The sequence below is a fragment of the Colius striatus genome, chromosome 7, assembly GCF_028858725.1.
Source record: "Colius striatus isolate bColStr4 chromosome 7, bColStr4.1.hap1, whole genome shotgun sequence".
In the NCBI taxonomy this organism is placed as follows: Eukaryota; Metazoa; Chordata; class Aves; order Coliiformes; family Coliidae; genus Colius; species Colius striatus.
The window spans coordinates 13,386,678-13,400,273 of record NC_084765.1 but is presented as its reverse complement, the minus strand read 5'-3'; the positions used below and the strand labels follow the sequence as shown (position 1 = coordinate 13,400,273).

Here is a 13,596-nt window from a genome sequence, read left to right as displayed (position 1 = left end):
TCAGTTATTTCCAGGTTTAGAAATCTTCAAGTTTTTTTCCAATTTGACAAACTGGTGCACTGTATGAAGGAACCAGTGATGAAGCTCTGAATAGCAGCTGGCTCTAGACAGCATAGGATGATGGCTATTCACACACATCACCACCACACAACAGTTGGAGACCAAAGTGAAGAATATTTTGTCTCCAAAGACATAAGAGTTGTCAATTATGGAAATTGTCTACGACACCCTGGCTAATACCTTTCTTCTCACAGGAAACATATTTCTTCAGGAAACATGTGCTTTAGTTCCCTTGATTTTCCCATTTTAATCTGAGGTGCTTTCTGAATAGTGACTATTAATGATTAAGCTGTAGTTGTGCTTCCTGCTGAAAGGTGCTATGTCAAATCACATCATGTTGATTTTTGGCTCTGTAGGCTACTTGGTACAATAACAACTCAGGAAGAAGAGTACCAGCATGATTTCATGCACAAGAACAGATTTCTGATCTTATTCAAAAGTATTCCTTATAGAACCTACCCAAACACTTTATCAAGTTTATGCTGCTTTACCTGTGATCCTATTGACCTCATAATAGAAGGTGATACAGTTTTGGGGCATTTATTTTGCTTCCTGAAATGCAAAAAAAGAGATCCATAACAAGTCTAAGAATTAAGTGAAGGCAGAAGTCAAGGCCTAATTATCTCAGAGCACAACTAAACTGTTTGCAATTATGTTAGTGGTTTATATCCAGCTGATGCTAGTAAAGATCAGAAGTCACAATGATATGATTATATTCAAGGACTTGCAAGAAATGAGAATATTTATTTTTTAATATATTTATTAAATTCTACAGCATGTGTGGCAAAAGTAGCTGGGCAGGTTAGTAGATCCTGTTGGAGAGACATCATGATAAAAAAACCCACTGTAACTACACTTGGTATTGATTAATTCCTATTTTTGGCACTCTCGGCACAGTAGTTAAGGAATTAATGAAACTTGAGATTAAGCTACTCTTTTTCATAGAGAGGGTTCTTCAAAGTCATTTCTGAGGAATATTTATGAACTTCACTGTTACTACCTGTACTATTTTACTTTTGTGAGAAATGAAACTTTCACCTCTAGAACTGTCAGTTTAGACTTGCTCTTACTTCTGAAGAAAGGTATGAGGTGAATTAATCCTTCAGACACTTACCATTTTCTTTCTGGTTGCCTGTTTAGTTTCTATTTCATTTTACTTCAGTTCAATATTGGTGAGGCTGAGTTTTGACATTGCCAGTTTTCCTTGACATTCAGAAAATACAGTGAGATAGATTTCAATAACAGGAGCACTGGGAACTGAGTCATTTTGAAACTGTCTGTGTCATTTAGGGAATGTCAAATATCATGTGCAGGGCAACTTAATTTGCTTTGCCCACCAAATGGACTAGATATAAACTGGTTTTGACTTGGAAGTGGGGTTTCAGTGTTAGTATTACAGTGCAGTCAAGATGAGAAGTTTTGCCTTGGTGTACAAGCAGAGTATGATTATGTGCATGTGTCCATGCAGATATATCTTCCTGGGCTAAGTGGGAAACAGATTCATAGCTGTTTAGTTCAATGGCAACGGTTACCAAACACTGTTGCAAGTCTGCACATAAAGCTCTGTGCCTTGAAGTAAGAAAATGGTATTCCTATAGCAAACTACACTAAGTCATGCCCTCCATGGAAGGATCTACAGAAGAGAGGAGAATTTGTTAGGTTTTGAGGCCCTTCCAGTACGTTTCTTAATTTCTTCTGAACTGCTGAGCTGAGAAAGTAATTATGAATAGAAAACTTGAGGAATTGCTGATATACAGCTGTAATTTGTATTAAAGCCTGATGGGACACAGTTTCCTACTGCCTGGCAGGATCTATTACATGAGGTGGCTTGAGTCCTTTCCCCCATATTTTGGAGCTCTAGAAGTTGAAATGGGCCAAAGTTAGCAAGTGCTGATGACAAGTAATAATTACATTAAAAAAAAGAATCCTCAAAGTCCCATGCTTCCTTATGTATCTCAAAGTCATGTAATATAATTTTCCGGCATGGTAAGTACTAATTGAGAAATCAGAGCTGCATAGACCACCTAATTAATTTTTTATACATATTTCAGTATTTATACTGTATGCTGGATTAATTAAAACTTTAGGGCGCTGTGCATCTCAAATGACTGTTGTGACTATTGACCTGCAGGCGCTTGACGAGCCTTGTAGAGTACCTGGTTGTGGGGGTTGCCATTTATTCCAGTGGGAAGCTGAGTGTAGCAGCTGTTAGGAAGCTAATACTTGCACAGAGATGCTACACAGTTAATGTAATTATTTTTCATTCCAAGTATAGAAAAGCAACTGCCCTGGCTTTCTGACTGTGACCACTATACTTACTTGGAACTGGTGGGTAACATAAGTACCATTATACCTCCTCTCTCAGTGCGAATTTCCTTTCATTTAACCAACCACATACATCCAGGAAAAGTTAGTGGGCTGGAGTATCCTTGAATGTCATTAGTATGTCCCCATTAGTACCCTGGGTCAAGACAGGATGTAGGATAAAGAGGAAGATAATACCTTCCTCCATCTTTCAGTGAAGGAACTATTACTTCCTTCCAATTTTGTGAATAAGAGAGAATAGGAAGTAGAATGACAACAAAATAAAGATATAAAGTGGTGCTGGGCAGAAGCCAGACTGTACGTTGAGCAGACCTCAAATAGAGATATGTTTTGCTCTGAGCAGAGAGTGGGAGGCCTGCTCTCCATGCTGGCTGACTAATGGCAACCCACATGACTTGGAAATGAATGATCACTTTTGCTTGATAGTCCTCTGCAAATATGTTGTATTATATCAGTTCTTCACCAGATGTGGAAAGTATCTCTGAAAAAGATTATTCAAAATAGAGACATTGAGATATGGAGATTTGTGGAGTGATGCACTGTAATGTATTTTCAAAGCATTTCTTCACATTTCATACATATGTTGTATAAAGACCATGACTAGAATGGCTAAGAAAGAACTCTGCCTGCCTACCTATGTCATTCTGTTTATACACAAAAATAATTTAAAAGAGATTTTGCTATTCTGACAATACAATGAAATGTGAAAAATGAAGACTATTTTCCTACACTGGTGGCAAAAATAATGAGAACTGGAATCAACATTTTGGCCTGTTTCTGTTCCTACAGATTGATTGATTGGAGCAAATCAACAGTAACTTCTTTGAAATCAATGAAAGTAGACTTAGGTAAAACATGACAAAAAAACTTGTCAGACTTAAGTCATCCAGCTAGTCCTTAGAGTATCTCACAGTACTGTGAGATATTTTTCATCAAATTAATTAAACTCCTTGATTATAGTAGCTAATCCACATAATTAATATCATCTTAGATCTGCTGGATTTCACTGATGTCTGTCATTGCAATTTCCATTTGGAACAAGCCTTTCAGAAGATTTTCCTAAAACTATAAGGTGGTCTAAGTCTTACAGTGCTCTATTTTCAGTAGGCTGCTATTCCCTTTGGCACGTGAGAACAGAAAGCATACATCAAATCAACTGTGTACTGAGTTGGCTGTGTGCTTTTGAATGGCAGAGGTGCTGCATGAGTCTTGTTTCTAATGGAAATTCCCCGAGACTGAGTTAAAGTCGGTCATGTGTTCCCTGTTGGGTTTTACTGGTTGGAACAGGGAATTCATAACCTCAGGATTTGTTGTAGCAATCCATGTGTGCCTCACTCCTGAATATTGGGGTAAGAGCTGGAAATGGTAGTAGGCAGCTGAGTATTTTCAACTGGGATTTTATGCTGAAGTTCTTTACCCACAGACAGATAATCGTTGAGGCAACTGGTTTTGCTGTGACATGAGGATGGCAATCAGGCAGTGTTGTGGCAAACCCTGCTCAGAACAAAGACAGAACTGAGGTAGTGTCCTTGGACAGAGAGATGCTCCATAGATTTGCCATAGCTGGTTACATCTATTAACATCTTCCTCAATCCTGATACCTCAGCACAAACAAAACGCATGCTCTGTGTGGGAATATTGCTGAAGTGAGCAGCTGTATTCATGCTGTGTCCTGACCACACTCTGAGGAGAGATATTCTTTCCTTTCATTTTGCCTGAAAGTAGAGCCCAGGGATTTGTCATCTCTTGCCTCTCTCCATGTGTGAAGAGACAGATTTTAAGATACAATCCCAAAATGGAGAAACCACCATCAAACCAAAAGCTTTTATAGTCAGATAAGGAGAGTCAGCCTGTGTCTTACAATTGTGTTTTAGGAAAGAGTAACACCTTTAGGGAAGCAATACCTTCCCTCTACCTGGAGTCTCACAAGAGATAGACATCCTTCTGGCCTTACAGCTCACAAAGCCTTGATCTGGAATGTCCCTAAATACCATAAATAAAGTCCACTAAGCTTCATGACTTCATCCAAGATAAAAAGAAACATTTACATTATTTCTATGTAGAATAGTACGGTGCAATTGCTCGCTGTTTTTATTCATTTGGAAATGTTGCTCAACCTGACAAATGAAACAGAAGTCTGGCATACTTTTCCATGACTTGTAAACACCAATTTATATATAAACAACAGCAGCCAAATGTAAATAGACAATCAGCACAGCAAGGAGATTGAAGAGATCAGTTTGCAAAACATGACAGATTTTCTTCTTCCGGCATTCTTCTCACTCCTGGTTATCAAAGGCCTCAAGCAGACCTGTTTGAACATGTTCTGTTGCCTTTTGTACAAATTTAAAAGAATGGTTCCTCACGCAAGCATTCCGAATCAAGAAACAAATTTGAAAAAAATTGCTACAATACATTGACTGATTTCTTGCCAAGACAGCTACAGAGAAGCTTCTTGATCCATTCTTTTACTGAGAAGATGAGAGAGGGAAATATGTACCTTCTGTAATTAAAAATTAAAAACAGTCCATTCCCTGCATGCTCAATTTTGTCAATGGAGAAAAAAATAGCTTTCCTCTGCTTTTACTATTTGGTGTCAGTAAAGTGCTCCAAAGCTGAATGAATACCATTTTTTGTTCTCAGCACAACGATACTGCTAACATACCAAGACTTAGCCATAACTTAACCTGTCAAAATGAGAGGGAAAGGGACAGTATTATGTTCAACAAAAAAATGGTATAACTGAAAAAATATTTTTCCTGTAAATAAAGAAGAAAACATTAGCCAGCAGGTGAGCAAGAGAACACTACAGGGTGTGGTAGAGATACTAGTAAATTAACTGTGAAACTAAAAACTCTGTGTATGTATGTGGATGCGTGTGTGTGTGTGTGTATAAAATATCTGGCTATTTCAAACCAGAGGAGCATGACAGCTGTGAAAAAGGAGTGCCGCAGGGAATTCTTTTAGAGTTTGATTTTTTTAAAAATATGTTTGACATGGAAAATGTTTTAGTACAAATAAAGCAACTGGTATTGAACTTAAAAACTGTATGTGGAGGGGGAAGGAGAAAGAAGAGATTACTACGTGGAACAGGAATGAATAATTCATGATATTTAAAGAAAGAATGCCTCTGAAATTTTCTGCAAGGCAGTCCATGCTGATAACTCAGATGCTTATTTCCCCCCCATTTAAAGCATCATTAATTCAACATCTTTGTGATTTTTTTAAAAAACCTGGTAAGATATTTTTGAAAGAAATGTTATTTAACTTAGATTAAGATCTTATTTATTCAGATAATTTCTTATAAATATCAAAGAGATGAATAGAATTATTTAACCATAAAAAGACAGCTTTAGTACATTAAGAAGAGGACCTACGGTATTTTTCTTGAGCTCGACATCATTGCAAGCTAAAATCAGCCTCATGGAAGGGGAAAAATAAGAGGAGATGTTTTGAACATTACTCTATAGGACACCAGTACAATATAGTGTTATAAATTGCATTGTAGCAGAGCTCCATATGCAATCAGAATCCAATTGTTACTGGACTGTGTACAAGCGCATACTGTGCTCAATGGTCTGATGAGGTATTATGGATATGCTGCAAAGAGACCTTGTGGATTAGACATGTACAATTTATTAAAAAAAAGTGAAACAACTGAACATTTAAACTGAGCTGAATACAATGGCACTCCAGGTGGTAAAAAGGGAGAGTTCTGAGGAATGCTGCAAAGACTTCACTTATCGTTATTTATTTGAGGGGGCTGATTGAAAAAAATCCTAACTCCTGGAATGTCCTGATTATATTATTTTGGATTTCTGTGTTTTCACTCATTGCCACATTCTGCTTTCAATGTGAACAAGTTCATGTAAAACAAACTGATCACAGCAAATCTCAAAAATGTACAGAGGAAGCAGCCTGTTAATATGTAGCCTACAGATAGCACATAACATTGACTTTAAATAAGTAGCTTGAGCCAAAGTGATATTCCATTAAATAATAGCTACTGCATCATTTATCCATCAGTGTATTAATTTTTATGTTACAGATTACACTGCTATATTATTACAACCTTCCTTCATTCTCTACATTGACTAAGAGTCTCAATGGCACTGTGTGATACGTAGTTGCAGCAGTGGAACACCCATAGATGCTGTAAAATATAATGATACAAAGCTCATTTTGGATCAATATTGTCTCTTGTTTTCTCGAGTATTTTTTTGGTCCCCTCAATGTGAAGGGAACACATTTTCAGTTTCCACTGAAAGTATTACTAAGTAGCAAACACTACTTTTAGTGCTTGAATCTTCATGTAACTGAACAACTACCCAGTCTACAACTTCAGTGGGGTTTCAGATCTAAGAGAAAGTTAAAATCAAATTTCAAGTTATTTTTAAAAAGGACTTAATTTTGTTTTTCTCTATGGATACCTTACCAAGACAGACAACCTCAAAGCAAAACAAACCCAAAAACCCGAACTCAAACTTACAATCTTTTTTTTTTTTTCCCTTGAGTTATGACAAATTTCTACTCTTTTAAGAAAGATGTGGTGAAATTTTTTTTTCCTCTGGGAATCACTGGGGTTTCCTGAGATATCTTGTCTATGTGTCTGTGGCCGATGTTGTGCCCAAGCTTATAGACTTGGTTTGAACATTTGTTTTTGAAAAGGAAAATCACCAGTATCGCGTTTATCTTTTGCCAGTTTGCCTACCAGCTATCTGCTAACATGAAAGTTCCAAGAGAGTATGGCATGTCCTTGCCCAGCAAAGCCTTTTGTTTTTGCAGATGTTTAGGCTTAGAGGAGTGCTGTGGAGCACAGGCAATCCTAGGTCCATGTTTGCACTTGTCTGCTGCTATTCTCTGCTCATTGTCTGAACCTGCACGCATTGTTCTCCCGACAGGTGATAACTACCCTGTGCAGTTCATTCCATCAACAATGGCAGCTGCTGCTGCTTCTGGACTCAGCCCTTTACAGCTCCAGGTATGTGCCAGAACAAAAAAATGTGGGATCGAAGCCAACATTTTAGGGGAAAACTGCTAACCAGCTGTATGCTAAATAATAGTCTGAATGTTAAATAATTTTTGAGCACAGCCCAGGAGGATTAACACCTTATGTACTTACAGTACTGCAAATACAGCAACATGCAGCCAACCTTGATACTGTGTGAATGAAAGATATTCTGTGTGTTTTACATTGGCAGAGTTAATGGTATTTTTTTAATTATATGACCAGTTGATGGGAGATATGTTCAAAGATCTTTTTGTACTTTACTTTCATTTAGTCTTTCCCCTGTAGCTGCAGTGCACTACCTTTAATTGGAGCAATGAGTGTATCAGAAAAAAATGTGTTATTGAGTTTTTTTATCTTTTTTTTTTTCCAGACAGTGTGGTGCTGATAATACAATAAATTGCAAACTCTTTCAGATTCTGTATTTAGGTAATCTCAACCTTTCTGTGCATTAAGCTGGTCAGATGCCAAGCAGGCCAGAAGCCTTGGTTTGGTCATTTATTTATTTTTGCCATATATAGAATGAAATGCTGTGAAAGAAAGATTTATGTACCATATTATTAGCCAGCTTTTTGTGGCAAGAAGTTTTTAATTTCACAAGAAAAGACACAACAATATCATAAATAATGAAGAAACAGTCAAAAGCTTTCAGAGTTAAAGTGTGTGGAAAGGAAGTGACAGTGAACATGAGAGGAAGGGCCATTAAAGATGCATGTAACTATTTGCAAGCAAACCTTTGAAACCCCTGTTTGAGCTAGAATAGAGCTGGGTTCAGATGTGATGGAAGGAATAAATTGTGCCTAGAGTAGCAGAGTACCACCACGTTAATATCCAAATATCTACTTTGCTTACCCTTCTGCAATTATTTCATTTTCCAGAGGGACCAAAGCAAATTAAAAACCCTCTCATGTTTACCCAGTGCTGATATTCTTCTTGCCAAGTTAACTTACGATAAAGTGGGACCAGAACTTGCTATTCACTGATGATCCAGAACTGGTGGAAAAGATTCCTTGAGCTTATGTGTGACATAATACACAATCAAAACTTGAAAACAGAATAACTTGATACTGCAGGGAGGGATCTCCCAAAAATTCTTTTGGGTCATGATAGTATTATTTTAATGCTGTACATTGGACAGGCTTCAAAGCAAAGAGGAGTTTTTCAAGAGGAAAAATAGCAGATATCCTTTGAAAAGCTGTATTTAAATACAAAAGGTTCATTAGCGTTAGCTGAGAAAAAAATTCAGAAGTTAACTTTGTAAACAGAGAGACTATTTTTGCTACCTTTAAAATCCAATAAAAAAAACCCCTTATTCAGGACTAAGGCAGGAAAATATGAAAACTGTTCAACTGCAACAGAATGGAATCTAAACCACAGACCTTACTGATTCTTTTCTTTTCAAAGATCCTTTTGTAGGTTGACTCACAGATCTATTTGCACATCATCTATGATCAGAACCTGCAACGTGGTGCAATTTTATTTATTTGCAGAAATAATGGACTGAGCTGTTAAATGCAATGAGCAAAAAAGACAATAACCAGTAAAGAAACTGGTGCTAATAGATTCAGAAATATTTGAATGCTAGAGGGACAAGAATTGCCCTTCTGATATATTTGTTGTAAGAGAGATTTTTTTTTTGTTTCTACTTTGTTTGAATTTCACCTTTTTAGGATTTCAGTTTCATGGTCATAAGAGCTTAAGTACTAGAGTACTTAGCCTTCAGTTGATACCTGCTCATGTAATTGTCAAATTGGCCTAACTGAATTTTACGTAATCCTATTATTAATATTATATTTGTGTAAATTCACTAGATGTTCCATAAATGAACACTTATTTAGGTGTGTTTGTTGGGGGAATTTGTTGTTATACCTGATACCTCACAAAGACTGTTAGGGGTGTAGCATTTCAGCTTATTTTACCCATCTTTGCTTCCCTTACCTCTTTCTCTGTTTTGCTTCCTTTCTTCCATGCACCCCACCCACTTATTTATTTACATGACTGCTGTGTCCATGGCATCTAAGTATTTCCCAAGTGCTTAAAAATACTGATCACAAAACTAATCTCTGTTCCTTTCAGCCAGTGGGATAAATAGCTAATTCATTTGCAGGTTTGGTTTTGTTTCTACATGTGAGTGTGTGTGTGATGTCTATGTTTGGGGAACTTGGAGAATGAAGGCTATTTCAATTAAAAAGCTTTGCAGTAGTTCTAACATTTCAACTTTACCAAGGCTTTATTATTAGTTCCAAAATTATATTCCAGAATCCATATCCAACTGGAGTGGAATTTCTGTCTATTTCAGTTTAAAGTCTCTCCTTTTCACTTATATTTTTTCAGGATGATCAGGTAGGAACTAGCAGCAATTTTGTGTTCTCATCTTTTGATGTGTTAGGACAACTTTTATGGAAGCTCTGAATCTAATAGCACAGAACACAATATACTCACCAGTATATCATATAATGATAGCAATTATTCCACAGAGGATGTTTCTCCAGTGGGCAATTTGTGATTCACTCATCTTATTCAACTATTTAACACAAAAATATCAAAATTTATTTTCACTGATTTATATGTTTGTGTCCACCAGTGTATTATATACCTCTGTGAGCTAAAAAACTTTACCGAAATAATATCTAGGGATTTATCAAGTAACAAGCTTCACTCTCATGGTCCTTGCATAAAAAAAAAAAAAAAAAAGTTCCCCTTCAGCATCAAACCTGTTTGACTCATCTACTCTAAAGATTTTTACATCACAGTGATCAACTAGTCATAAAATACCATTAATGTGATCTTGTAGCTTTGAGTATCCTGAAAGTAGTAACGCCAGTCCATGTTCCCAAAGTGATGGATTATTCTGTTTTGTGTTGACATCAGATAGGCTGTTTTTATTGGTATGCTGGTCTCATGAGGGTGGCATTGATGATATTGTTGACAAAAAGACTTAAAACTCTGTGTTCCACACTTCCCATTGATAGATATCTGCATCTCAGCAGTTTTCTAAGCAACTTGACCAAAATTTAAATAATATATGTGATAGGACCAAGTCTTGTTAGAACTCTTGGTATGAGGGAAGGTCTTGCTGATGAGGGAACAGTTCTCTAGGTATGATCTAAGAAGGACCATGCATCTGTTCACTATTCCACCTTCAAGCAACTTTGAGTGAATCCCGTCAATTGAAACTTTTGCTAGATAGTTTACAGATATGTCACAAAAAACACCTGTAGCAGGTATGAATAGTTGTGTTTGAACCAGTTCTGATGCGTGTGTGTAACAAAAACATGTTGTTTTAAATAACCAGTGTGAGCAGTAAAACCTGCCCATAGTTTTCCCTTTACCCTTCATTTTTATATCCACCTTCTCTGGAATTTGTCTCCTTTCCTATTTCCTGTTTTTTTTTTTTTCCCTAATTGTCAAATGATTGTAGTGAAATGACGTGCTTCTGAATATGTTAGCCTGGTAATCTTGCTAAATGAGTGAACTTGCTCATGTAGTGGGTTTTCCCAGCTCTCATGCTGGTAGAAGTAATCTAGTTACTGGGAAGTCCCAGTAATAACAGAAATTGCACCTATATGTCTTTTCAAACAAGGAATGTTACTATATGTTCTTTAGTGTTTAAAAAAACCTGCCTTCATTCTTAGCTATGTCTACAAAGTAGTCTATGCAGTAAATAAGGAAATGTTGCATCTCTCTCAACCAGGACTGATAAACTGTTGATAGAAATGGAGGCACTACAATGACGCTAACTAGAGTTATTCCTAAACAAAGTGAGCTCTAGGAAAAAAAAGCAAAACAAAAACCTTTCGTCCATGACTCTTTCCCCAAACTATTTGTGTAATTTGTCCTTCTAAATTTATCACTTATAATACTAATGAACCTTGGCAGGTCTTAACTATAGTTGCAGCTGTGTTTTTGAAGCCTGAAGTTTCTATAATCCATTAAAAAAGGTAAATTTTAACTAAACATATATTTTTCTATTTCCTTTTCCCCTTTCCATCTCATGCTACTCCTTCATACTCTCTTCTAATTGCAGAAAAAGTAAATGACCTTTTTTTTGTACTACTGGGTGTGAATCCAGTGCGCTGCTGAAGCATTGCACAGCCTGCCTCACGGGCACAATATTAGTTGAGGGAAGGCCAAAGAATGCTATTTTTAGTTGAACAGTTCAGCAGATGGAGGCATGAATACTCATATATCTGAAGGTTGAGGGGTTTGAACCATTAATTTTGATAATGTATTTAACTCTGGGAATAATCAGAAACTGTAACTCTAAGGTTACAATGCTTTTGACCTTTAGAGAACAGAGGGCACTTGGTACAGTAAACAATATATTACATTTCTACTTATTCCAATTCTCTCACACATATAAATTTCAGGACATAGTTGACATTTGCTTTCCTCAGCTATTTTAGTGCTGGTCCTTAAAGTAAGTCAGGAAGAATGTTCAGGAAGGAGGCCAATGTAATGTGACAGTCATGTAAATATGGCCTTTAAATAGCTAAGATGTTAAATGTGGCCTTTTATGAAGAAATATTATTCTCAGGAACTAGAATCTTGGTGACTTATTATTTCAATGAAAAAGTTGTTTTAGTGGACTGCTACTGTTATGGAGTTTTCTCTGTATGTTGTAACCTTAAAGCAATTTTTTGTGGGGCTAACGTGATCTGATAGTGATAGCTCACACTGGAGGTGATTTGGTCTCACTCTGGTACCACATCATGCAAAGTGATGTACCTGCCTTATGTCTTATTAAATGATGCATGCTCCTCTTCAACAAATATAGCAGTTAAATATCACGCAGCTTAAGTATTTCTAATTAAAATATCTCCATGTGTCAGCATATCGGTAATGTATTATTTTAATCCATTTATTTTGTTTATGAAACAGTGACATATGTTTAGATTGTGAAATATATGAGCCTTAAAAAACACTTTATTGAAGAAAATTAATTTCTACAATGCTGTCTCAGTAATGTGTTCACTCACCCAGTCAGTCACTGGCAGGGCTGCCAGTCTTAATGTTGGTTAGACACAGTTTAACAGTTTTATCTGACATAACACTCTCGGATGCAATAATTTTTTCAGATGCAAAAACTGTGGGGTTTTCCTTTTTATTTAAAAAAAATATTCTTTAACACAATGAAAAATGGGGATTGGGAAAATGTGAAAGAGATTTGATGAGACCAATGCAAATTAAAAGCAGCTAGTTACCTTTTCGAAGTTAGACACTGTAATTTGTTTGTCAGCGGGTAGATGTTTGGGTCAGCACTGTGAGTGACTGACTGTCAGCAGGAATTCCTACAAGACAAGTAATTTCCCTCAATGTATTACTGACAGATTGCTCACTTCTTTGAATCACTAGAGAAAACAAACTTAATATTGTTACAGGCAGAGTTTCTGTCTTCATTAGCCTTATAGAATGATTTTATCTAGCATTCAAAGACTATTGAGCTCTAGGTGGGCATATTTTAACAGAATATTCCTTATTATGATACAGTGAATAGTGACCTAAATTAAGGGAATAGTGTGTGCAAATTTCAGTATGTGGAAGTACTAAGTTAAATATTTTGGTCCTTATGTAGAAATTTAGGTTGTGGCAGAGGAAGGAAAGAGGTTGGAAGATTTTATTAGAGCTCTGAAAGACCAAGCAAGCCCTTTAATAAAAATAAAATTAAAAATATGCCAACCTTGCGATATTGAGGAAAATTTAATTAAAATCAATGAAATAGTTATACTTGTGCCTTTCCCCACTTGAATGTTTATGTCTCTGTATATAATATCTGTGTTATCAAGTTGAATTATATCAGTGGTAGTATCAATGAAAATGATGTCATTGAGACAGTATTTTACCATATGACCTCCTTTCTTTGCAGAATTTCTTAATACTTCATCTTCTCCTACTCCTTCATCCCTGAATTATCTGGCAAAGTGATTTTCAGCAGGAAAAGACAGACCATCAAAATTGAGACATTTTGCAGTAAAATATCAATGCTAATGAAATTTGTCGGGAAAATTTTCCTAGCTCCCCTAGTAATGGCATCTTTGGTCAAAATGAGAGGGAATGTCTGTATTCTCTTGAAGTTAGTAAAAATGGACAGAGAAACAGACAGATAATAGCATTAGCTAGAACAATCATCCTGGTATAGCAGGATTGCAGCTACAAGCCCCTTTTCTCACCCATTTAATGCCCCACGTCTCCAGAGACTACTT

The 13,596-nt window shown here is 36.4% G+C and overlaps 1 protein-coding gene across 11 annotated transcripts in view; it reads left to right on the top strand.

Moving 5' to 3' along the window:
• SOX6 (SRY-box transcription factor 6) overlaps window positions 1-13,596 on the top strand; it is a 366,925-nt gene that overhangs the window by 270,661 nt on the left and 82,668 nt on the right. For all 11 annotated transcript variants that reach the window (XM_062000290.1, XM_062000283.1, XM_062000284.1 and 8 more), the window contains one exon: window positions 7,287-7,366. In XM_062000290.1, the coding sequence (XP_061856274.1) occupies window positions 7,287-7,366 (80 nt within the window). The remainder of the gene's footprint in view (window positions 1-7,286; window positions 7,367-13,596) is intronic.